The sequence below is a fragment of the Panthera tigris genome, chromosome A2, assembly GCF_018350195.1.
Source record: "Panthera tigris isolate Pti1 chromosome A2, P.tigris_Pti1_mat1.1, whole genome shotgun sequence".
NCBI lineage: Eukaryota > Metazoa > Chordata > Mammalia > Carnivora > Felidae > Panthera > Panthera tigris.
In genome coordinates, this window is record NC_056661.1 from 49917957 (window position 1) to 49943070 (window position 25114).

Below are 25114 nucleotides of genomic sequence, written 5' to 3' on the forward strand. Positions count from 1 at the left end.
TTTTTTTAACGTTTATTTATTATTGAGAGACAGAGACAGAGCATGAGCATGGGAGGGGCAGAGAGAGGAGGAAACACAAAATACAAAGCAGGCTCCAGGCTCTGAGCTGTCAGCACAGAGCCCGATGCAGGGCTTGAACTCACAAACTCCAAGATCATGACCTGAACCGAAGTTGTACGCTCAACCGACTGAGCCACCCAGGTGCCCCTGATCAACTCATTTCCTTCCAGTTTTCCCAGGTCTTTCTCCACTAGCACTTTAAATCCTGAATCCCAGGAAACCCCTTAGTCTCAGATACACTGGGACGACTGATTGCCCTAGTGGTAGCTAACAGGCCTACCTACCCCTAACACTTGTGGGACATAAGGAAAAACGGTATAAGTAGAGGCCCATGGGGTGTATGTCTAAATATACACAAGTTATAAATCAAGCTAACATACTGCTAAATAAAAATATATTCTATCCTCCTACCCGACAATTCTTCAAAACAACCTAGAAGGCTGAGTTTGAGTTCCAAGCTCTTGGACTTCCCTCTGGTTTCTGGCCTGTCACCACCTTCTCTTTCTGCTCCTAGCTCTGCCCCACACCCCAAGGGGTCTTGCTTAAATAAGTGAAGACACTCAAACTCCATCCACATCCCATAAGCAACCACCTCTTGGTTTCCTCCTGGGCCTAGGGGTAAAGTGTGACAAGATTCATCCTTGGAGGAGAATGGCCCTAGGGCAGAGGCCCACTCTGTTCTACAAATGAGACTGGGGCCATTGACAAAGAGAATTCTGGGGTCCATGGAACCTAAGCCTGGCCTGAAAGGAATGGACCTGAAAGGGAGGACCAGGACCAGATGGGGTTTCAGGATAGGAGCCACTCTTCCCTGCTGGCAGTCATCACTCACTAGAGTCCCCTTGACATTAGAAATGATGGGTTAATTTCCAATTTCCATATACACCACCAGGGCCTCCTGAGCACAGGTTAGAGTTGTTCAACCAGGAGAAATAAAGTTTGAGCAAAACGTTACAGATGCCATGAGACTGTTCCTAGAAAGAACTGAGGTCATCACTAGAGAAAACAAAATTATAGGACAGTAGGGAAAAGAAGTCCTGTATCAAAGAGGAATAACTACTTAAAAAAACGGCTCTCTTGCCTGGAGATTGATAAGTGTCTGCCAGAGAGGGGAGACTGGGAGTTTGAATGTCATCCTTCTGAGTCCATACTAATGCAGGATTTCTGTTTTCCTTCAGGGGATTTACTTTAATAGATGATGCAGACTGATCCAAATATCAGTGCATGCTGAACATTACCTGTCTGTTCCTGCAGTCTTGATCATGTGAGTATAGCAAGTATCAGGCAGCCAGTATTACAAAATCAACCGCACAGAAGCGATAGGATGATGATATGAGATGGTGGAAAAGATCACCAAGTTAGAAAATACGGAGGTCTTAGTTAAAAGCATAGTGTCAGATAAGTTGGGTTTAGATAATTCCTCTGCCAATTAATAACGGTGAGACTGCAAGTGAGTTACTTTGCATATTTGAACCTTGTTTTTAACTCCTAAGCAAAATCAGGATCGAAATAGCACCTATTACATGTGACTGGTATGAGGATTAATTCAGATAAAGCGTATTAGGAACCCAACCATTGTTTCTAACATTCTAAGTATTCCAAAATATTGCTTACTAGGAGAAATGATGGTAGGGGTGCTGCTGATGGTAAAGGCTGGATTGCACTGGTAGAATACTACTAATTAGTGTCAAGAAGAAGTAATACTATCGTAGTAATACAGAAGAGAGGCAGATTACATGGATTCTGAGGCTCACGGTTCTTGGGTCTAGAAAGGAAATTCTTCAAAGATAATTAAGGTACTTAAGAATAAGGGGATGATGTATGGACTACACCTGTGGCAACTGCGGAATACCAAACAGGACTGACAGGGAGACACAAGGAAACATGACTCACGCATACCTTCACTGAGAATACATGGCACAAACTTAGTGTCAATGAGCCCGGAATCATCTCAGACCACGTGGGGGACACCAAGAGAAGTTGCTGAGGGAGCTCGCTGTTGTATTCACAGTTGTACAGACTCGAGCTGAGTCATCACAGCAGTTCAGTAATATCTCAAGTGATAGAAGACAGATCACTCACTGGCAAGCCTGAATCAGCACCAGGGCAAGCAACTATCCCCATCCGTGGCCAAACTTAGGTACCACTCAATGTGCAGATGAATCATTTCTAAATTTAGCACAAAGATTTCCAAATTATCCCAATATGATCTAACATCTGGATGGGAGATATTTATTATTGAGTTTGTGTTTGAGGAGGGGACATAAGGAGAGAGAAAAAATAGAGAGAAGGCTATGTTCTCTAAGAAAACTATTTTCTTTTGAAATGACTATTTTTGCAAAAATGACTGACTCACATTATTTTTTCATCACTGAAAAGGAAAGAGAGCATGTGTAATGGATTGCTTTACACTAAATAAAGACATCCTGTGGACATGAGGCTTTCTAATTCCGTTTTATATTATTCTAGCTACATTTAAAATGCACATACGAGCATAAGATTGATTCATTTCTGCGTTGGATTGCCTAAGGTCTTTCTACTTTTACAAATAACTTCCCGCAAAGCTTTCTCATGCCTTCTGGGATGCAGGAACAGAGTTCACCCCAAGATGCTCTCTGACCTGATCACCCCAAGTTCTTGCTCTTTTTCCCATGGGCTGTGAGGCTCAATGCAGACCTCTTGGTTCTTTGGGAGTAGAGTAGGAAGGTCCAAAGGCTCTCTTTGCCCTGGCTTCTTAACACCTTTTGTTACAGAGTTTCCACTTCCTGGGCACAAAGGGGGAAAACATTCATGGTTATTTCCATGAGCTCTAGAATCAGACAGAACGGTGTTCCAGTCCTGGCTCTGCCAATTCACTCTATGTGACCAACAAACAAGCTGTTTATCCTCTTGTGAGCCTCAACTGCCTCATCTGTGAAGTGGGAATATGTAGAGACACTAACTCAGGAAAGATTAGGTGTTGTCTCAGTGGCTGTCTACATCGCAAGGGCTCCACAAAGCTAGCTCTTATTCTTTCTAATGGAAGAGTGTTTGGAGTTATGTATTTAGACATCCAGGAAGTTAAGCCACTGGGATCTGATGTTTTAGGTAATGGAAAACTGTAATCTCCAGCCAAACTGAACTTCTTTTGCCTCAGGGTTCATGCTTTTCCTATCATAATGCTCCCCATTCATCACCTTTTGTTGCAATTGCTTGTTTAGCATCTCTTTTTCCCAGGAGACTTGATTCTGTGAATCTGTTTTCACTGCGCATGTCTGACACCCAGGGGAGCTCTTGGTACAGAAAGAGATGTGCAAGAGTCATTCAGTGAATGAAAGACTGAACAACCAATGAACCAATGAAATGACTGAGTAACTGATAGAACCACAGACCAAATGACTGAATGATCAACTGAGTGATCAAATGAACAAATGAATGAACTAATGAATGAATGACTGACATTGGTCATGTAAATTCAACAGGATGTGAAAACACTTTCCTGGGGCACCTGGGTGGCTCAGTCGGTTAAGTGTCTGACTCTTGGTTTGGGCTCAGGTCATGATCTCACAGTTTGTGAGTTCGAGCCCCACATCCAGCTCTGTGCTGACAGTGTGGAGGCTGCCTGGGATTCTCTCTCTCTCTCTCTCTCTCTCTCTCTCTGCTCCTCCCCTGCTTGCTCACTCTTTCTCTCCCGCTCTCAAAATAAATAAACTTAAAAAAAATAAATTTAAGATCTCGTGGTTTCGTGAGTTCAAGCCTCGCATCAGGCTCTGCTCTGGCAGTCTGCAGGGGAGAAGACCTGTGAACATACGACAGACCCTGCTTGGGATTCTGTGTCTTTCTCTCTCTCTGCCCATCCCCCGCTCACACTGTCTCTGTCTCTCTCAAAACAAATAAATAAACTTAAAAAATTAAAAAAAAAAAAAGAAAATACTTTCCTAGTGTGACAAAAGATACTACTAAATAAAGAATTTAAACTTGGAAAAGTAAGGTCTTTAGGGGGATACAGAACACCTGTTTTTTAACATCTCAGAGTTCAATTCACCCACCCCCACCAATGATAGGATGGGTGGTAATACCCTACTGAAAAACATTACTCATTCCACACTCACACGGCCCTTAAATTGTACATCCTTCCCACCCTCCATCATAATCCAGAATCTGTTTGACAGTTTCTGGTCTCAGCGTGTCTATCTGTGTCAGATGACATCATGGCCAAACCATGTGTCTTGGGCTGTGAGAACAACTTGGGAAATCAACAGGAAGCCCCAGATCTTCCAATGCCTAATTTCTGATAACTAAGAATCTTTCCTGAAATCTCCCATCCACCGTTTTCTTCTCAGTGAGCTCATCTAGTCTTTCCAGAAAGGCTGATCAGTGGCAAGGCATTGCTGGACTTCGTCAGGGGGATTTGGTGTCTTCATAACTTGTTCATCAGCCACAGGACACACTCATCTTTCAAGAGTTCTGGAATTCTGCCCATGGATGTCTGAACACTCCACTGCAATCCCGAAGGACCTCTTAGAATGTACATGTTTAGCCACAGAAGATCCAAACTGTTTTTAAATTAAATCCTGCCTCCCATGAACATACTTAAAATGACCGTTGAACAGTATTTTGACAGTCCTATCATCCTCCTAAGAATCTGTGATTGTAACAAAATACATGGAACACTCATTTAATGCCCTTTTCCTGGTGTAAGGGAGTGGGGGGAGGGAAAACTCCCAAATCCAGGCTGATGACAATGTTAAAGGTCACTAGGAATATTTTCTAAGAGAACCAAGCATGGTAACCACTTGCCTAGAAATTAGTTAAAAAAGTAATTATACCACCCCTTTTCCATGCTGGGCAAGAGATTGAATACTTGGTACATACATTAGCACATTTAATCTGCCTGGGAGTCCTAGGATATTGGTATTACTGTTTCCATTTACAGATAGGTAAATTGAGGTTCCCAGTGGGTGTCCATGCAGGGATTTGAACCAAATGCCCCTGACTTCAAAGCTGATGCTCTTACCCCTCCACAGGTTGCAACACAGTTACCAAGATAGGAGAAAGGATGGCTATTGACAAAGTGGAATGGAATGGTGGAATGTAACTGGGGCCAGATAAAATAGTCCCTAAAGTCTGGGGGAGAGAAGACCTATGAACACATGACAACAGTTTTCTAACAGATCAACTGTCACTATTCAAGAAAGGGAGAGCCCTTCAAAGACATTGAAAAGGCTAGAAAAAACACGTAGGTAACAGCTCTAGGAAGGCAGATGTCAGCCAAGGTAACACAGAACCTTCTAACAATGAGAGATGTCCCAAACTGCCAGATTGGCCCAGTAAGAGCATGTGTTCTCGGACATGGAAAGCATCCAAGCAGAGGGTAGGTGCCGCATGGGTGGGGATGGGAACTTGGAGGTTCTGGCCCTCTTGTTTTTTTGGGGGTAGATGCCCACTCATCAGCTGACAAGTTTACCCTGCCTGCACCTGATCACCATGTGCAAGTAAAACAATGTCTGCAGAAACAGTCTAATGCAAGTTTCATCTCTGAGGCTAAAGGAAGGAATAGCAGGGAACTGTTACTCTGAATCTATTTGTGGATTTGAAGACATTCCAAGTGACAGAAAACTTGGGAAAGGAAGGAAACCATGGGTATTAATTACTTTGTATCAAGCAATGGGTTGGGTGCTTTGCACATGCCCCCTCATAAAGCAGGGTGCTACCCTCTGGAAGTAGGGCTGATCATTTCCATCTTATAGCTAAAGCAGTCTAAGAGAACAGTTAATTTGCCCATGGCCACATAACTAGTAAGTAGTATAATCAGGGCTCAAACTCAGGATATTGGTATCACTGTTTCCATTTTACAGATAGGTAAGTTAAGGTTCCAAACCCTCACTCTTTTCTCAACAGTTTTCTGCCAAACCCAGCAGCAAGAGAAGCATTTTGCTGCATCTTGGCTGCAAAGTTGATGCAGGTCAGCAAACTACAGCGATTCAAGAGGGTCTACTTCAGTAAAGGGCTCCAAGTCCCCCAGCGTCTCACATTCAAGCCTTGTCCCCAAAGACACAAGACTGGCTTTATGTCAGCTGGAACCCTGGCATGGGAACAGAACATTTGGAAGGGCCGTCAGGCGTAGACCAAACTTTTGCATACGACCCACATTCATTCCTCACAATGAGCCCCCACTGTGACACAGGAGAGGGCCGAGGCACAAGGGAGTTATGCACCTAAAGCCACTGTCAATGGCCATGGGCAGCCTCCTCTTCATGACCCTAGAGCAGCTGTGGCAGTCTTGTCATGGGGAAGGTCCCCAAATTTGTCTTGTTTCTCCCAACACCTCCAACTGGTCTTCCTATTCTAAGCGTTTGCAAAGCTCCAAATCATTTTAACTAATTCACATGCCAAGAGCAGAAAAGACTACATGAGAAACCCAGAGGGTGTTCTGTATCTCAACAACCCAGCAAAGGCTACAATGAGATCATCTCTAAAATCCACTCTGTTTCAGTACAGGTCAGGGCCCTGGCTAGACACACTTGAAGGGGTGACTGAAGGAAATTTAATAAAGGCACTCTCAAAGAAGGAGAAAACAAAGTTCAAAGGACTCACTTGAGAAGAGGAAGCATCCTGAGGCCAGTGACAGCAGGAAGCAGGGACCACGCCCAGGCCTGAAGCAGCCACGGGAGAGAGCTGTCCCCAGGCTGACAGGAGCTGTGGCTGTAGGTAGAAGAGCACGACCATCTCTAAAATCCAGGCCAAGAAGGCGGAAGAGGGGAGATTAAATACACACACCCCTGATCTCCTACCAGTCTCCTGCTTCCAGGAAGACAGCAAAGGGGCCCGAGAGTGGAGACCCGTATGAGTCTCCAGGTACAGAGCAAAGAGTGGATATGGAAGAAAACACAAAAAATACCCATTACAATCCTGAAAGGTGAGGAGCCCATTCTCCCCGTCTTAGTCCAAGCTAAGCCCTTACTGTAAAGCCAGACATCTTGTGAGTGATCCCAGTTGGGTTTGGATCCTAACTAGCTATGAGGCTTTAAGCAGCTTAAATAACCCAGCGGGGCTCCATTCTCTTACCAGCAAGTAGGCAAATACATTGTCCGAATGCCTGCGCCCATCCCTGTGACAGAGCTAAAACACATGCAGAGATTTTCTGGGTCTAAATCCTGGCTCTTCACACTCTCTCACTGACCTGGCAAATAAAGGGAAGGGCTCCATTGCACCATCAAGTGGGATATGTATCTGATATTCAGAGCAAATTTATCTCTGCCTCCTAGTAAATAACACATTTGAGTCACAAGTGGCCTTAGAGATGATGGCCAGCCATATCATTTTAGGAGAGCTAGGATCAAAATGTAGGGCTCTGGACTCCTGATCCAGTGCTCCTTCACAATGGATAGATTCTCCTTGGGTACTTCACAGTCCCAGTCAAAGTTGGGCTACAAAGCAGGAGAATGCTTGGGTCCAAAAACCATGTTTTGTTTTTATCCAGATGTTTTGACCTTATAGACAAAGCCTTTCCTGATCTAGGAATCCAACCAAAAATCTGGAAAAAATTAGATAGTTATTCTAAAATTAAAGTCACTGTAAGAATGGCAGGAAATAAACCAAAATATTTAAGTTGTGAACAAGTCATATATACTTGGTATAAATGATGGTCCAAGTTGATACAAATTAAAACATGTAAGTGGTTTATGGTATATTTCTATCAATTAATATTAATATATTAAACTATATCATATGGTTCAGGGATTATTTATATCAATGAATTATTACACATCAAAATATATCAGGTGACTCATGGATTATTTATATATACCTATTCTTGGGTGCTGGGGGTTTTAATGAACACAATAGGTCTAAAAACTCATAACCAAATAGAAGCCATCACTCATGTTTGCATACTAAAACAACTAAGCCACACCTGCTACAATGTAACAATAAAAACATCATCATTGTGAGCCATTAATTATTGGCAAGTTCCTAAAGTGTCTGGCATGAAGCCAAAAGGTCTGGGTTCAAGGTTTGCTTAGCTTCTTTCTACCTTTGTGACTTTGGCTAAATCACTTGCCCTTCCCAGTGTACGTAGAGTAGAGTTGAAACAGAGTAGACCAGACATGTAGTTATTGGTTTTCAGACCCTTGGTCTTTCCACCTGATAACAAGCTAGGTCTCTGTTAGTACCTCTTGGGCATCCTTGCTGTGAATTAAATAGTAAATCAGATACTGTCATTCCCTGCCCTTGCTTAAAACTCTGTAACTGCTCTGTTCAATATGGTAGCCACTGCCCACAAATGACTACTAAGCATTTGTAGTGTGGTTAATCTCAACACAGGTGTACTTAAAGTATAAAACACACACCAGATTTCAAAGACACAGTACCAAAAAAAGAATGTAAAATGTCTCAGTAATACTGTATATCAATCACAGGTAGAAATGACAACCTTCTGGATATACTGGGTTAACTAAAACATGTTATAAATAGTTCACCCATTTCCTTTTACCTTTTTTTAATGTGGCTACTAGAAATGTTTAAATGACTTATTTGGCACACATTATGTCTTACATGGAAAGCACTGACCTATAATTTCCCACTCTTCCCAGAAAAGAATTTAGCCTCCATAGCAAGGTCCAATGTGATCCAGTTACCAAATACCTCTCAGGTCCCCTGATGTATTCTCCCTGTCCCTCACTGCCCTCCAACAACAGCAACCTTATGATCTCTCAGACACAGAAAACCTGTACCCCCCTTAGAGTCTTTTCACTTATGACTCCATCCTTCTGAAATGTTCTTTCCATGGAGACTCTACTCACAGATGACTCATTCTCCTTCTTCAGGTCTTAGCTCACATGACCCCTTCAGTCAGGCCTTCCTGGACCATCTGACGTGAAAGGACCACATATCGAGTGAATGTCTTTTCCATGTACTTCCTCCAAGGCAATCACTGCCATCCTCAATTGCCTTATCTAATTATCTGTTCACCTGATTAATGCCTGTCTCCCTCCACTAGAATAGAAGCTGTGTGAGGGCAGGAACCTTTTCTGTCTTATTCATGGTGTGCCATATCTCAGCTCAGGGCCTCCTAACCCATTGTAGTTCTCAGTTCAATGTTTGTTGAATGAATGAATGAGTGAACAATGAAAAGGGCAGGAGACAGAGTGAAAAGTCCCAGTTGGGACAAACCCATTGGTAATGACAATAACAACAACACCATTTTCAAGTGCTTAACTTTTTCCCCATAATCAATCCTTAAGATTCATTTGAGAGGTAAAGCAGTACAGTTGAAAGGACACAGTTTGGAGTTAGAAATCCTGAGTTCAAATTTTAGCTCTGCCACTTACTGGCTATGTGACCCTGGATAGAGCTTGACTGTCCAATATCTCCATTTTTCTCCCAGAAAAATAATTAGAATTATTATGGAATAATTAGAAGTATTCTGTGATTGTCTTGAAGTTCAAGTAAGAGAAGAACTTTGTCAGCTGGAGAGCTCCAATGATGTTTATGACACCAAAACATTCTTGAAAGGGAAAGATTAGTTTATGTACCTGGGGTGTCCCCAGTACCCAGCACAGGGCTTGGCTAAGGCAGGTGCCCCCAAATTGCTTAAAGGATGAATGAAGCTTCTGATAAGCCCCAGCACCACAAAGCAATGAGCATTGGGAAAATCAGATCTCTCACTGTTCCTACCTAAAAATGACAGTCCACTTTCTTCCAAACAGAAGCAAAAGGATCTCAGAGTTAGAGTGAAGCTGAGGTGTAATGGTCACATTTCCTCCTTTTTCCAGAATAGTCCAAAAATATAATAGTCTGTCCAGCTATCCAGCCAAGACTCTGAACTATAGGTCCCCTGGAACATTTGGCTCAAGAGAAGGGTTTGAAGAGTCAAAGTCAGCATCTTTAGCTGGGGACAGAATAAGTACTAAGCAGGGACTGGGGGGGGGGGGTGCCTTTCTGCCCACAACAGGTTATTTTCCAGAAAAAAGAGACTGCGCCACCCCAAGCAGTAGCTCCTGATTCTCACAAGAGCCACAATATCTGCCTCCTTAAATGACACTGGGGCCAAGGGTAAAAATATGGAGAGGAAGAGGGTCATGTGTTTGGAGCTACACAGTGTTAAAGTTAATACAATTAGAATTATTCCATGAAACAATAATTTCTCAAGATGGGGCAAAAGGGTGGCTGGGAAAGGAGTGAGAAATGACTTCACTGAGAAGGCTTCTGCCCAGTTTGCTAGGGATAAAGCCTGTCTTTGTTATTCTCCTGGCTTCTGTTCCTGTAACTCTGAAATACAAAGGCTTCTGGCATGACTTCCCAGTTCAGCACTTTTGTTCCTAGGATTTGCTACTGAATGGGCTATTCACATGGAAACTCTTTCAGGCCAGTCTTCTGTTGGCCACCGTTTATTTATACACGGGTTTACTGTGCAGCCCACCTTGGAAGTTTGGACAAACTAAACCAGGTGTAGCACTGCACCGTTTCTTCCTAGCCCTGCCTGCCTGCTCACTGCTGATTAAAAGACAGAACCCAACCTGCATTCATTCAACACATGTGTTCCAAGTGTCTGTCACATGCTAGGTGTTGGGGCTACAGCTGGGAGCAAGCAAGACAAACATCAATTCCAGCAGATCCACGAAGGAGGAAAATGGGGAATCAGGAACAGAAAGCCAGCATTTTCCAGGAATGTAAAAAAGGAATCATAATTTGGGATCATTGGTTAAGATTTGGGATTGCTGGGGATGATGATGTTATGTTAACAACCAAACTGGAGGAGGTTTTAAGAAGGAAAGTATCTCCAATAAGAGAGGAAGCCCTAGAATGTGACCTGCAGCTCCCCCATCCTCCCAAATAAGTCACATAAAGTACTTTGAGACCACTCCCCCCCCCCACCCTTTCAGTCTCCCTGCAACCTGGTTTATGTTAGCCCACCTGAGTCCTGGTAGAAGCGGGTACTCATTTCTGGCAGTGAGTTACAGGACCGAAAACCTCACGAAACAGCAGTATTCTCCCCAGGGTAAAAAGGGGTTGGGGTTTAGTCCTCTGTCCGGGCAGGGAAAATGCCCCCAGGACCCCAGGTTTGTAGAACCCGCTTAATAGCGATGTGGAGTTATAGGCACACAGCACGGCACTGCGAGGGAAGACCTGGCTGATAATGTCTTACAGGACCTGTTATGCTAGACGTGGCCAGACACTTTGCCCCACGGATGTGAGAAATCCACAGATGGAAGCTTGCTGGTCCAGATCTCCATAACCCAATTTTCTGAGTTTAACTAGAATTTCCTGGTTTATGGCTTGCTATAATCCCATGCCCTTTCTTCCCAGGTAAGCGCTCACTCTCACTAACTCAGATTTTAAAGCCTTGCTGAAGAGTTCAACTTTGGACCAGTTATCCTCTCTGATCCTGTGTCCTCATGTACCAAATGCAAGTGAAAATCACCGTCATTATCATCACGGCAACAAGAACACCTTAAGTACTCACGAAACTAGAAAGAAAATGTGCATCTCAGCGCTTATTTAAAATCAGAATTGTATTCTCCTCCTCGCTGAATTGGGAGGGTGTACTCTAACACAACTTATGGAAGGCACATTCATATAATTTAGAAACCTCCATTTAAAAACAAAAACAAAAAAAACTTAACTCCGCTGGACTCTCACCTCTTGTCTGCTCACTGGAGGGAGGACTTGCCCGGGTTTGGGAAAGTTAGCAGGCCCAGTCGGTGAGGCTGAATACCACCTGCCTCCCCCGCCTCGCCCCGCAACACACACACCACCCCCCCCCCGCCCGCCCTCCAGAACAAGGCAGAAAGGGTGGGAAGAGGAACACGCTCAGCATTTATTTTTGGACCCAGCTCACTAAAAATACCTCGGCCTACCAGTTTGATCACTCTCCCCTCTGACCTGAATGGATCGCGGGGCCCAGCAGCCCGCCCCACCCTCTGCCCGTTGTCCTTTAAAGGAGAAGGGCGTGGGGACGGATTCCTGCCGCTCACTCGAGGGACTGATGAGAGCCGCCCGGACCGGCAGGGGCCCCGGCCGCACTGACGTCAGGACAGTGCTCGCGCCGCAGCAGCCGCCCAGCGCGGCCCTGGCCGCCCAGAGGGAGGGGGTTGAGCCGCGCGCTGCGATTGGCTGGCCGAGCGCGAGCGCTCCCGAGGATTGGCTGGCGCGGTTTTAGAGGGAGTCCCGCTCTCCAATTAAAGGACCTCGCGGCGCCGGGCTGAGCGCAGAGCTCCCCCTGGGCCCGCGAACCTGGCCATTCAGCCAGCGCTGTCCCCGCTGCGCGCCCTAGCGCCTCTGCCGAGAAGCCAGGCGCTGTTCCTGCACCACAGAAGATGGCAAAGGTGGCTAAGGACCTCAACCCAGGAGTTCAGAAGGTGAGCTGCTATCTGTCTGTACTTAACCCACATTCTACCTTTTCCCTGTGCCCCTCTCCCAGGTTTCGCGGAGACTTCCCCAGACGTAAGTAGAAGGAAATTCATTAAATTCCAAGACTTCCCAGAAAACAAGTTGGGAATACATATTTGAGCCAACAGGCACACACCCTAAAACTTACTCTTAAAAGCCATTGTGTAAAGTATTTGCAAAGAATCTTAGTTCTTCGGTGATGCTAATTAAAATTTAAATAAAACTTTTTTTTCTTTTTAAGAGTAATTCTGTTGTCTGAAACGAGGGGGAAAAAAAAAATCCTACCTCCTCCCACCCCATCTTCCACCTCCGGAATTGAGGTGAAGTCTTGGGGGAGACTAACATTTACTCACAAGGAATCTCCCCTTTGGCTGTCTGTCCTCCTAGTATTTTGTGTTTTTCGCTCACACACACACACACGCGCGCGCGCACACACACACGTTTCTTTAGTTGGTGATGTTGGCAATGGCAGCAGTGCCAGCACAGGGGAACTAATTTCTGTCCCCAGGGTCTGCACGTTTCCCTTTCAGGAAGGGCTGGCCCAGAGCCCAGAAGGTCACGGGTGAATTACTGCAGGAGAGGCCCTCAGCTGTGCCTGTAGCTCCAAACACCCACCAGCTACTTACCTGGATGCAGTTGGGAGAGGGCACAGGTCAGAGACTTAGAGGGCAAGTGAGCTGGAAAGGAACAGAGAGACAGACAGTCTAAGCCAGTGGAGAAACAAAAGCCCAGGGTTATGGAGCATTGGTTCCAGCAGGCAACACAGGGTAAGGAAAGCCTTAGGCTCTGAAACCCTGGCCCTGCCCCTTTTTAGCTATACTGTTTTGACCAAGTCACTTTTCTGTGCGTCATTTTCCTTGTCTCCAGTTTGGGGGATAGTAGACCTCGCCTCCCTCCCAGCAGTTGTATCAGTAATGATACACTATGGGTTAATCTCCCAAAGCAGTCATTTTTAAACTCTTGCGGGCAGAGTCCTCCTTAGACATCTGCCATTACCTGTGGAGTAGGATGAGAGGCAAAAAACCAAAACCAAACAAACAAAAAACCCCAAACCCATGTCCGACTCAAAATAAAAATGCAAGCCAGATACTTAGAGCCACAGAGTTCGTGCATCTGATTTATTGCTGCACCATTACATAGCTGTCCTGCCCCAGACTCCCACACAGAGTCCTGCAGACCTTTCTGAATGTGTTCACCAAGTCAGACTTAATCAGGGCATCTCTGGAACCTACCGTGTCCCATCACATTTGCCAGACTATTTGGAGAATCAGGTCGTCTCTCCTTCTATGGAATTCTCAGAACACTTTAGATCTTGGTAAGGTACCTGCTAATTTCTACCTAGTAGTGAGTCCCGCACGCACTGCTCTTATTTCTTTACACATCTTTCTAAACTCCTTGAAGGCAAACCTTTCTGGTTCATCTCTGTTCCAGCACAGCATACCATACACAGCAGGACTCAATAAACTACCGGGGAACCACTGAATATCTGTCCAGCTAAGACCATAGTGTTCGCGGACAGTACATTTTGTACATGAATGTTTTTTAACTTGTAGCAGCCGGACATTTGTGTGCCTGAACTGCCTCCCCAAATTCAGCTGAGGTAAAAGAGTTTAGGGCTAAAGGGGCAGAGCTCCCACTGTCCTCTACAAAGTCAGGTGATTTGGGGGTGGTTTTACTACATGTTGACTGATAGATAATGTCTGAAGTGAGGCAGAGTACATGGAAACCCTCCTCCTTACTGAAAGCCAAAGCCACAGCTTGGAGGAAGCCTTGTTTTTATTTTCCTTTGCATCGGAGAGTGTGATTATCCGGATTAGAGGTGGAACATGTTCTCCTTCTTGTCACCCTCTAGTGCCAACTTCCTTGGCCTGCAAAGGGTTTATTTTCCATTTAGATCCAATTACAGGCTTAGAGAAGGAATGTGGTGGGTAGAGATGAAAGAGTGGACTTTTTTTTTTTAACCTCTTGGGACTGTGGCAATGAGGAGGACGGTCACCACTATGTAGATTAACCAAAGTCTTCAACTCAAAAAGTCAAGGGAAAAGAAGGGAGTGGGAGAGAACTTCTCTTTGTTGAACTTTATAATAGTGATTAAACACTGTCATACCAACAGCATGCTGAAAAGCTTTTATTGCATATTTACTCTTTAAATCTGCAGCAGCAGGGCGGGGGGTATAACATTTGGCTTCAGGATGCCTAATCACACGTAGGCATTTTGAAACCATTTCATTAGACTCTTGGAGCTGCAAGAGATGCATTTACAAAATGAGAAATGGTTTAAAATGGCACACAAACTGTCTCTGCTGCCCTACCCCCAAAGGGAAGAGGGATACGAGGAATCCTTAGCAGCTGGGAAGTCATAAAAAGGTCTTCAGGAGAACATAAAATCCAGAACCCGGAGTAGCCTTAGAGACTGTCTAACCAATCTGACAGAGTGGCTCCTGAGGATCACATACCTAGTTAGTGGCAGACCTTAGGAACAGTTACCTGCCTCCTCTCATCTGTGCCAAGTTAAATGCTCCCAATGGCTACTCTTGAGCCATCATTTGTTTTTTTTCTACTGCGAAAGAGAAGGTGTCCTAGCACAGAAAAGTTCCCTGAGCATAGTCAACATTCCTTGGTAATAAAGGGCCTTGAAGGCCAAATGCCATTTCTTTTAGTGGAATCAACCACTACTGCGGATTTATTCTGTTGTTGATTAAGCAAATTTAAGAATACTGGTACTGCTGTTCTTGTAACCAGATCCAGGTTCCTACCCCAACTCTACCACTTACTAGCTATGTGCTCTTGGGCAAGCGAATTAACTTCTGAGTCTGTGTCCTTATCTGAAAATTGGAGAGACGTTCACAGCACCTACCTCCCAAAGTATCCGTGGTCATTAAATGAGATAATGTATATGACAGGCTCAGCACAGCAGCTTTCAGAGTTAGCTAGTAGTAGTAGGCGTAGTGGTAGGAGTAGTATTGGTTGGCAATGGTAGATTTCAATGGGTGTGTGAATGCTGAAAGGAGTCTTTTGGTGGATAAAGGACATGCTTTTCTTTATGACTATCTCATCTCAATAGCAACTAATTTTTATTCAGCTGAACCAAAGCCAGTTGCTCAGTCTTTTTTTTTTTTTTTTTAACATTTATTTATTTTTGAGACAGAGAGAGACAGAGCATGAACGGGGGAGGGGCAGAGAGAGAGAGAGACACAGAATCGGAAGCAGGCTCCAGGCTCTGGGCCATCAGCCCAGAGCCTGACGCGGGGCTCGAACTCACGGACCGCAAGATCGTGACCTGAGCTGAAGTCAGACGCTCAACCGACTGAGCCACCCAGGCGCCCCAGCTCAGTCTTGATAAGTTGAACATTGATCTTGTCTTTATTCTCCCCCCAACAGATATAAAATCTGCTTACAGGGAACAGAGATCACCAGTCATCTCACTCTGGAGTCATAGAATTTTAGGCCTGAAAAGGGACATGGAGCTCTTTTCACTTTTTAGACAAGGAAACTTAGCCCCAGAGGGGTCCAGCTCCTTACGTGAGATTGCTGAGAAAATGTGCCGAAACCCATTAGGCTTTGCAAGAATACAGGCCTATTGGCTGCCAAGGAGCCACTTGCAGGAATTTAGAAAGGACTAGAACAAAGAGATCTAAGAGCATGTTCACTGTTGACTGTACATGTGCCAGTGGATTGGCTCCAAAGGGAGCCAGTTTTTTCTGTTTTCACCCCTCAACACAATGTCAGAAGAGGATTACATGATGGTTCTAAGTGCATTGCCAGGTTCAGCTGGGCGTCTCCCCACATCCTCATCTGCATCCCCTCCCTCCTGGCTTTCCTGTCCCCCGGCTTCATCCTCTCCTCTGCCCTCAGCGCTTCCTGCTTTCACCTCCAGTTCCTGCAGCGTGCAAAACTGCTGGCATGTTGCCTGAGCAAGCCGATCCAATGTAAACACAGCTCCTCAAGAACTGTCATTGGCTCCTTCAATCTTAAAAATATACTAGGCTGTCACTTAAAGATCTTTATAGCCAAGGCAGTGGAGACATGCCCATAGGTGTATAAGGAACTTGGCCCCAAGGAGAGCCTTTTTAAAAAAGAAAGACAGAAATTATCCAAGTCCTTCTTAAAGGATCTCTGAAAACAGATGCTGAAGCCATTACTTGGTAAATTGCAGATGCTTGTCATCTTGTGCAGACCTGTGTGAATATGTGGGGTTGGCGGCTGCTGATGGACTTTCACCAGTGCATCCACCACCTGGGGTGGTGGGGGGCAAGGAAAGGCTTAATCACAGACCATCTCCAGGCTTTACACTCAGCCATCTAGGCTCCAAAACCTCCTCTTAGCCAGGGCCTATCCACCATTCTATAAGCAGGACAGAGGGAAAAGGACTTCGGTATTTCCCTCTGAAGTTCCTGTGGTTTGATCCTCTTTCCACATTAACTAGCCAAAGGTGACAGGAAGAAAAAGAATAGGCTGAGTCCAGCAAAAGCTGGGGACCAGGAAGGAGGGACAGTGACACAGGCTCACGTGTGCCTCTTTCTTTCCCACCCCCATGCCTGCCACTTCTGGTGAGAATAAGGTAAGGACAGAAAGGTGAGGGAATAATTCCTCCTACAGCCTGCTGGAGTCAGCAGGTCTCCTGAAGAGGTATTCAATTTGATTTTGGAAAGGAGATTCATTTTTGCTTTCCAACTTACACATTCAAAATAGCGTGTGAATAATAAAGTGGAAATCTGTCATGATGAGCATAGATCTTGGGAGTTCTTATCTCCCTAGGGTTCATCCAACACCATTGAAATATTTATTATGAGAAGTTTTCTGGCAGGGGTTGAGTCATGATAATAACTGCAGGCATTTCTTTACCAGGTGACTTTGGACAGGTCACCTTTCCTAGGAAGTAGCGGACCTTGAAGGAGAACCAGTCTTCCTTTTCCCTCCAGTCCACTGACCTTTCCAGTACACCAGACTGTCTCCCAAATAGCAAAGGATTATGGAAAACAGGCCTAAAACCTTGTCCCACTGAAAGTAGAATTGTGGAACAGCTCTTCAGGACATCCAGAAGGAAGAGACAGCTGTTGTCCTTTAAGTGCCTTCCTTTGGAAGTACCACCCCCCTCCTTTTCATTTGCTGTTGGGAAGAGGATTTGGCTGGCAGCTGCCATGATCTTGCCAGGTGCAGGGCCACCAACCACTTCTATAGGAGTCGCTCAAGATGATGATATTTCTTTAACTCCACATGGAATGTCTAGGGTGTCCTAAACCTATTCTTGGAGCTTCATACATATCAATGGCATGGATCTGCAGAAGTTCTAGAAATGCTTTCTATAAAGATTTTATAGAAAGCATTAAACAAGAAGTTGGGTCTCATTATGTGCACTGAGATTCTTTCAGTGGCCAACATTTATACTTGGTATCTAAGCCTAAATATCTGATGTGGAAATTTGATGGTGGTTTCACAAAAACAGAAACGGTAATACAATTACAAGGCTTTGTCAAACTTCCAGATCAACTCTTTGCTCATTGTCTGCTGTTTTATATGAGAAGCAAACCCTTTTACATTTTCTCTCAGAAGGGACATGTTTGATCTTTTATCATTTATTTGGACTCCTGTCCCCTAAGAACTCTCCAGGAAGACTGCTTCATTGTCTGCTAGCATAGACAAATTCGAGGAAAGACAAAAGAGAGGAGGGAAAGACATCTCTTGAGTACATGCAGGTGCCTGACATTTTCTCACATCCCATTTAGCCTTAAAGACTACCATGCAAAAATTTGAATATCCTTTCTACACATGAGTAAATTAAGATTAAGTTTAAGTGACTTTATGATGGCAGGTTACAAACTCAAACCCAGTCTTCTCTGGTCCCAAACCTTAACCTCTTTCCACTCTAAGAAAAAAATAAGAAGGCTTTCCTCAGAAGTAGCAGTCTGGTGGAGGGGAGCTGTGATTATCAGCGAGAGCTCCACTCAGAGATCAAAGTCCCTCTACACCTTACTAGTCTGATTCAGGAATTACCCAGCATTTACCAAATGTTACCAGGCATTTGTGCCTCTCTGGTATCTCTTGGTCACTATACTGTCACCCACATCAAGTCAAAGCCATTTCCAGATATAGAACAAGGGCTTTCTAGATTTCTCCTGGTTCCTGGTTTTCTAGAAGTCTGGTATAACTCTCAAGGGAGGGGGCTAGTAGGGAGGCAATCTAAGGAAGCATACAATAATATCCTGAAATTACTGAAGAAGCAGTGACCCTTGGCCAAAAAAATAAAAATAAAAATAAAAATAAATCCTAGAGATCCCAGTCCCAGAGCTTCCAGGAAATTCTAGCCTGGGGATAAGCTTGACCTCTGGAATGTGTATCTCTACATGCCTGGTCAGCCTGACTCATGGTCTACCCAATAACACGTGAATCAGGACCAAGCAAAACACAGCCAAGCCCCCACCAGGACATGCTTTAAAAGGAAATAAGATTGCTGAGGGGGGCGAAAAGCAAAGGCTCCATGTGGCACGTCACTCTTTGGAAGAACGAAAGAGGACTGGGGTCCAGCCCATGGCGGCTGTTTCAAATCCACATGATATGTTTATGGATTTTTTTTCTCCTTGTGTTTTAAAACATGAGGTTCTTTATCAAATTAATCTTTGGAGAAAAATGCAAATGAATCATTTAAAAGAGCTGAGCTGAATCTAGGGATCCTTTGTGTGGCAATTGGGACACAGGGGAGAAATAACATGTCCAAGATTTACCTGAGACATAACCAAAAGATGCACTGATTCACAGCATCTTTTATGAATGCAGGAGAAAAGGGGATCTTCTCTATTCTGTCACTTCCATGCCCAGAGGACTCTAATTTCACGTCAACTTCATACCCTCAAACTTCAGAAGGTCAAGTGAACGTTTTGGCTATGAATTTAGCTTTGGCCACATGATTTAGAGGCCAACTGAGAAGCGGTTAAACACACAGCCTTTGCAAGTATGGAGATCTAGATGTGACTCATGGTTCTGCCATTTGCTAGGTCTGTAATCTCTGCCAAGTTGCTTTTCCTCTCTGGACCTCCGGTTCCCCATTTGAGAAAGCGAGTTAACAATAGTTCTACATGTAAACAATAGTTAACGAGATAAAGCACGAAAAGTGCCTGGATGCCTCAAAAAATATTTCCTCTTGCTGTTACTGGTATCCCCTCTCATCAGTACAGCACAGAAATCCCATAGGTAGTTAAACCAAGTTCAGCTTACCTACGTCATGTCACATGTGGCTTCCAAGATATCAGATTGCAGGACCTTCTCTTTGTAGCTAAACTTAGACTTAGCCATAAATATACTCAGGCAGCATCATATGCAAAATCGTGACAATGGCAACAATTTGCTTTGCGTATTTGTTGCTCCACTTCTAAAAAGGAGCCCTCCCCTTGCCTGAGACCAGTCATTGGCACCAGCCATGTGATCTTACACAGGGACTTCCTCTCACCAAGTCTCAGATGTCTTGCTTATAAATCAGGGTAATGGTCAGTCATTTCTTCATTTAGCAAATATTTATTTAGCTTCTGTCATGTGCCAAGCACCGTGCTGAGCACTGAATAAAAGACAATGAATAAAACAAGTTTTGGTCCCTGCCACATAAACTTGAGTCTGCTCAAATGCATTTCTCATAAAGGTAGGATAAAGGCCAAATAATGTCAGTGTCCTAGGATTCTGTGTGTTCCATGACCATCTGTAGCACTCAGGTGTATACACACACACCTACCTCTTCTCCTTTGCTACCCACCCTCATATTTCCCAGCACTGCACACATTTGAGCCACAACCAACCCCAGTCATGTCTACAGTGCAACAGTAGAACAAGTATGATAATTCTCCCAGTTACTGCATTTTAAACAGGCAGTTTAGTGATGAGAAGTCTGAGGCAAGGGGCATACTGGCAGCTCTCAGGTGCTACTGGTAACGAGCAGCCCCTTCAGCTGCCTTGCAGACATGGAAGAAGACAGATCGTCTGTGCTCAGCCTATGTCCTCAGATGCAGCCCAACACCCCAGGCTCTTGTCCTTAGTGGTGTTGATGGCAAGGGCACCAAAGGACAGGAGCACAGAGAAAGGTCTCTTGGCTGACTAACACCCCATAACCTGCCCTTAAGAAGACAGCATCTATTTGGGCTGTATGACTAAGTGACATGTCCAGGTACTGATTCATGAGGTGGACTACCAAGGTGACTGGCCTGGCTAATCCATTGGCTAGAAGAAGTGGAGGGAGAGAGGAGCCCAGCCCTGCCCTCATCCTGGAAGAGAGCCACCCACCTGCTGAGACATTCCTGTGCTCCCTACCCAACCCTGGCACTGATGCCAGCCAGTGTCCTTCTTAAGGGAGATCTGGCCCCAATGTGGGCAGGGGTCAGCATTTGTGGGCTTATTGTAGAGGAAGTCAAGGGAATTTTTAAATCTTGCTAGCAGATGGAGGAGAGGTTTTTAACCAGGGATCTGTGGATAGAATTGAGGGTATCAAGGAATGTAAATGAGGAAAAATCGCATCCCAATATACCCAGCCTCTATCTGATTCAGCTTTTTCTTCAGTTATGATGGAAGGCAAAAGCCCAGATAGCTTAGCAGCCCGACTTGTCTTTTTAACCAAATAAAGCTATTGAACAAGATATTTACATTAGAAAAAGATAGCTGGATGTAGGCCCTATGCCCTTGATACCAGTGGAAATCTGATACTTTCATATCCTATTACAGCTTAGATAGATGTCTAATGTACCACTTATGCTTATCCATATTCTGGAATAACAATAAATCCACTGCTGAGTCTTGTTAATAACTTAATAAAGGCATGTGTGTTCCTAAATCATAGATCTGTTTTTATCTATTGATACTGTTTCAGTAATAATGGTTTCCTCTGTAATCCTACATATTTTATGCATTTAGAACATTATTCTAAGAGGGAATGCCTTTGTGTCAGACAACCAAAAGAGCCCAAATACATTAAGACCTCTGTCAAAATCAAGCTTTAACAGTATTCTATATACATATACACAAATATGTGCATATATAGGGGCGCCTGGGTGGCTCAGTCGATTAAGCATCTGACCATTGGTTTTGGCTCAGGTCACGATTTCACAGTTGGTGAATTTGAGCCCCACATGGGGCTTCGTGTTGACAGCATGGAGCCTGCTTGGGATGCTCTCCCTCCCTCCCTTCTTCCCTTCCTCTCTCTCTCTTTCCCCCATCTGCTCCTGTGTGCTCTCTCTCAAAATAAACTTAAAAAAAAAAAAACGAATTTAGTTTGTGCAAACATATATGCAATTATGATATGCCAGGAGCTAAGCTGATAAGTAGAAAAATAGAAGGAAAAGAGTCCCAGAAGCTGATGGTTTCAGAAGAGGAGCAGCCAGTCCAGCCATTCAAGAAGAAACAGTCCCTGAAGACCTTGACCAGAGGTAGGAGTATGGAAGTGAGGGGGATCAGAAAAGGCAGTACTTAACCCCACCTGGGAGGTCAGGGAAGGCTTACCCAGGAGGTGACATCTGAGCTGAGTGTTGAGAGACAAAGATAAATGAGCTGTTAGGATCGGGTCATGGTCTAGTTTTATGCTTTCCAAGTACGTCATGTATACTGTCCATCCTACCTGACTTCTAACTCAGGGAATATCATCCATCTTGAATTGCAGAGAAATACATTTCCGTATATCCATCCATCCCTACATCTGCAGCTTTTGTTTTCTCTTCTGAGAACTTGCTCCTCTTGCCTCTCAACCAAAATATTTCGGGTGATGAGGATACAAACCCTGTCAGACGGGCACACAGAAAGCTTTATGGCAGTGGCTTGAGACTCTCAGCAAAGGAGATCTGGCAAACTCACCCCCGTCGAGTTTGAAGTTTTGCAGGAAGATTTAGATTCAGAGACCTGAGATTATGCAATAGAAATGGGAAGAAAGGAACACACACACACACTGTGAAATTCAGCACACAGCACATGTGAGCAGAACATGAAAACAATCCAGAGCACCAGAGGCAGCAGTTTTGCTCCCCGAGTTTTATTCACCTTTAAACTCTGAAACCATAAATGATACTTAGAGGAAAAGAAATCCCAAGTAGGACACCTTAATGAACTAACAGAAAGAAAATCAGCCTTTTGAAATGCAGGAAGTTGGTTAATAGGATGGAGAATCTGCCATCACACCAATTGCTTTTGTCCATTTCTTCAGATTTCTCACTTGGTCTGACAATGTGGGTTCCTTGTTGCCATGTGGTAGAGCAGATGAGGCATCAAAATGAAAAACACATGGTTTGGATGTCAAAATGTCACTGGGATGATTGTTCTTGATTTTTGTCAGTTGTATATGGCATGTAAAAGAAAAATTCCAGATGATTCCCTGCCAGTTATCTGGAAAATGAAATTATGGAGATCATTGCTATGTGTGGACCTGAGAAGAACCTGGGAAGAGGCGAAGTTTGATGGAAAAGCTGTGTTTCCTCTAGAGTCTGTCCTCCTACACAGCCAAAGGCCTGAACAGCCCGTGGGGGGGAGACACCCCATAATTAAGATTCATGCTACCTAGAATGGCTGTTGTCACTCACCTTTATTTTTCCTTGGACCCAGCCCAGGGCTGGGGCCATCACAAGGGAAATCATCATACATTTATTTTAATAATGCTTGTAGTGAATACTTCAGCAACTACAGTTAATTTTTAAGAGGTCGAAAGGGCTTCAGAGTTTCCCTAGGTCACCTTCCTTATTTTTTTTTTTTATTTTTTTTTTAACGTTTTATTTTATTTTTGAGACAGAGAGAGACAGAGCATGAACAGGGGAGGGGCAGAGAGAGAGGGAGACACAGAATCGGAAGCAGGCTCCAGGCTCCAAGCCATCAGCCCAGAGCCCGATGCGGGGCTCGAACTCACGGACTGTGAGATCGTGACCTGAGCTGAAGTCGGATGCTTAACCGACTGAGCCACCCAGGCGCCCTGGTCACCTTCCTTATTTAACAGACAAGGAAACAACAGATCTAGCAGGTTAGGTGACTTGTTCCAGGTCACAGAGCTAGTGAGTAGAAGAGGTGGGGTAAGAATTTGAGGTATCATAGCATTTCAGGTTCAGAAAAACTTTTAAAACTTTATTTTGTTCAACTGTCCCATCCTTAAACATCAGATGAACTGGACACGACAGGCAGATGCTCTGAGAATACCACTGACAAGCACTTGCAGCTCCCGAGGAGACCTATTGAACTCCTCTGCTTATGAGACAACTCCTCCTCATTGTGAGCTAAAATCTGTCTCTGCAACCTCTTCTCATTGCTTCTGTTTCCCTAGCTCCTCAGTGCAAGGATGTGATGACCACTTTTTCCTAACGTTCCTGTTCTGGTAACTGACCAAGTGCTACATGTTGTTCAGGATTAAGGTCAAAGCATCTGTTTCCTGGGTTAGTTCCTGGCTTCTGGGGGACCTGGTGTCAGCCTTTAGCCAAGTGAGATGGCCAACAGACAGCCCCCATGTTTTGTTTTGGCATGAGTTTGGTGACCTCCACTTAAGCAGGTTATTTACCTCTCCTTAAAATCTCACCCAATTGGGAAGGTCACTTCTATGCCACCAAACTATCCTATTTTTTGGAGGATAGCTTTTAAAGTGGAAAAACATGGCAAAAGAGGAGGGGATAGGCAACTCTAAGAACTAAGAACTCCAAACCTGTGTCCTAAATACTCATGAAAAATCAGCACTGTTCTATACACAAAGTACCTGATTTATAAAGGGCGGAGGTGTGGAGGTATGATAAGAAATCAGAAAAGGCTAAGGAGGAAAAGAAGAAAACCTTGATAAACAGAGGTAATATCTTTTTTAAAAGCTTTTAAAATTATTTGCAAAGTTGTCATAGCTTACTATATGGAATGCGAGAACAGTAACAAAGTAGTCTAAATTTTATATCCTGGTGACTTTACCATCTAGAGGGAATGCTCAAAATATAAATATGAAGGGGGCACAAGCCTAGGTAGCTCAGTTGGTTAAGTGTCCAACTGATGATCTCAGCCCAGGTCTTGATCTCAGGGTTATGAGTTCAAGTCCCACATCGAGGTCCATGCTGGGCATGAAGCCTCCTTTAAAAAAAAAAAAAAAAAGGCTGGTCACCAATAACTTGCTTTCATTAAAAGATGCCACTAAGAAAGTGAAAGACAATCCACAAAAAATATTCACAGTACATATATCTGACAAGAGATTGTATCCAAAATATATGAATAACTGCTTTAAATCAAATTTTTTTACCTTTTTTTAACATTCATTTTTGAGAGAGACAGAGCATGAGTGGGGCAGGGGCAGAGAGAGAGGGAGACACAGAATCAGAAGCAGGCTCCAGGCTCTGAGCTGTCAGCACAGAGCCCGAGGCAGGGCTCGAACTCACCAACCCTGAGATCATGACCTGAGCTGAAGCTGGACTTTCAACCAACTAAGCCACCCAGGCACACCCCATTTAAATCAATTTTTTAAAAGCAGTCCAATTTAAAAAAAAAATAGGTGAAGATTTGAACAAGCATGTCACAGAAAAAAATGTCTAAATGGCTAATAAGTGTAGGGAAAGGTATTCAACCTTATTACTCCTGAGAAAAACACAAAAGCACAATGATACGGCATTACATACCCAGAAGAGTAGTAAAATTAAATATTGACAATAGCAAGTGTTGACGAGGATGTGGAGCAGCTAGAATTCATACATTGCCAGAGACAATATAAAAT

General features: G+C 44.2%; 1 protein-coding gene across 1 annotated transcript in view; it reads left to right on the forward strand.

Moving 5' to 3' along the window:
* The first annotated feature begins 12238 nt into the window (after positions 1-12238).
* Positions 12239-25114, forward strand: part of LMCD1 (LIM and cysteine rich domains 1) — a 58129-nt gene continuing 45253 nt past the window's right edge. Inside the window, exon 1 of the mRNA XM_007075521.3 lies at positions 12239-12401. Within this exon, the coding sequence (XP_007075583.1) occupies positions 12360-12401 (42 nt within the window). The 5' untranslated portion in view covers positions 12239-12359. The remainder of the gene's footprint in view (positions 12402-25114) is intronic.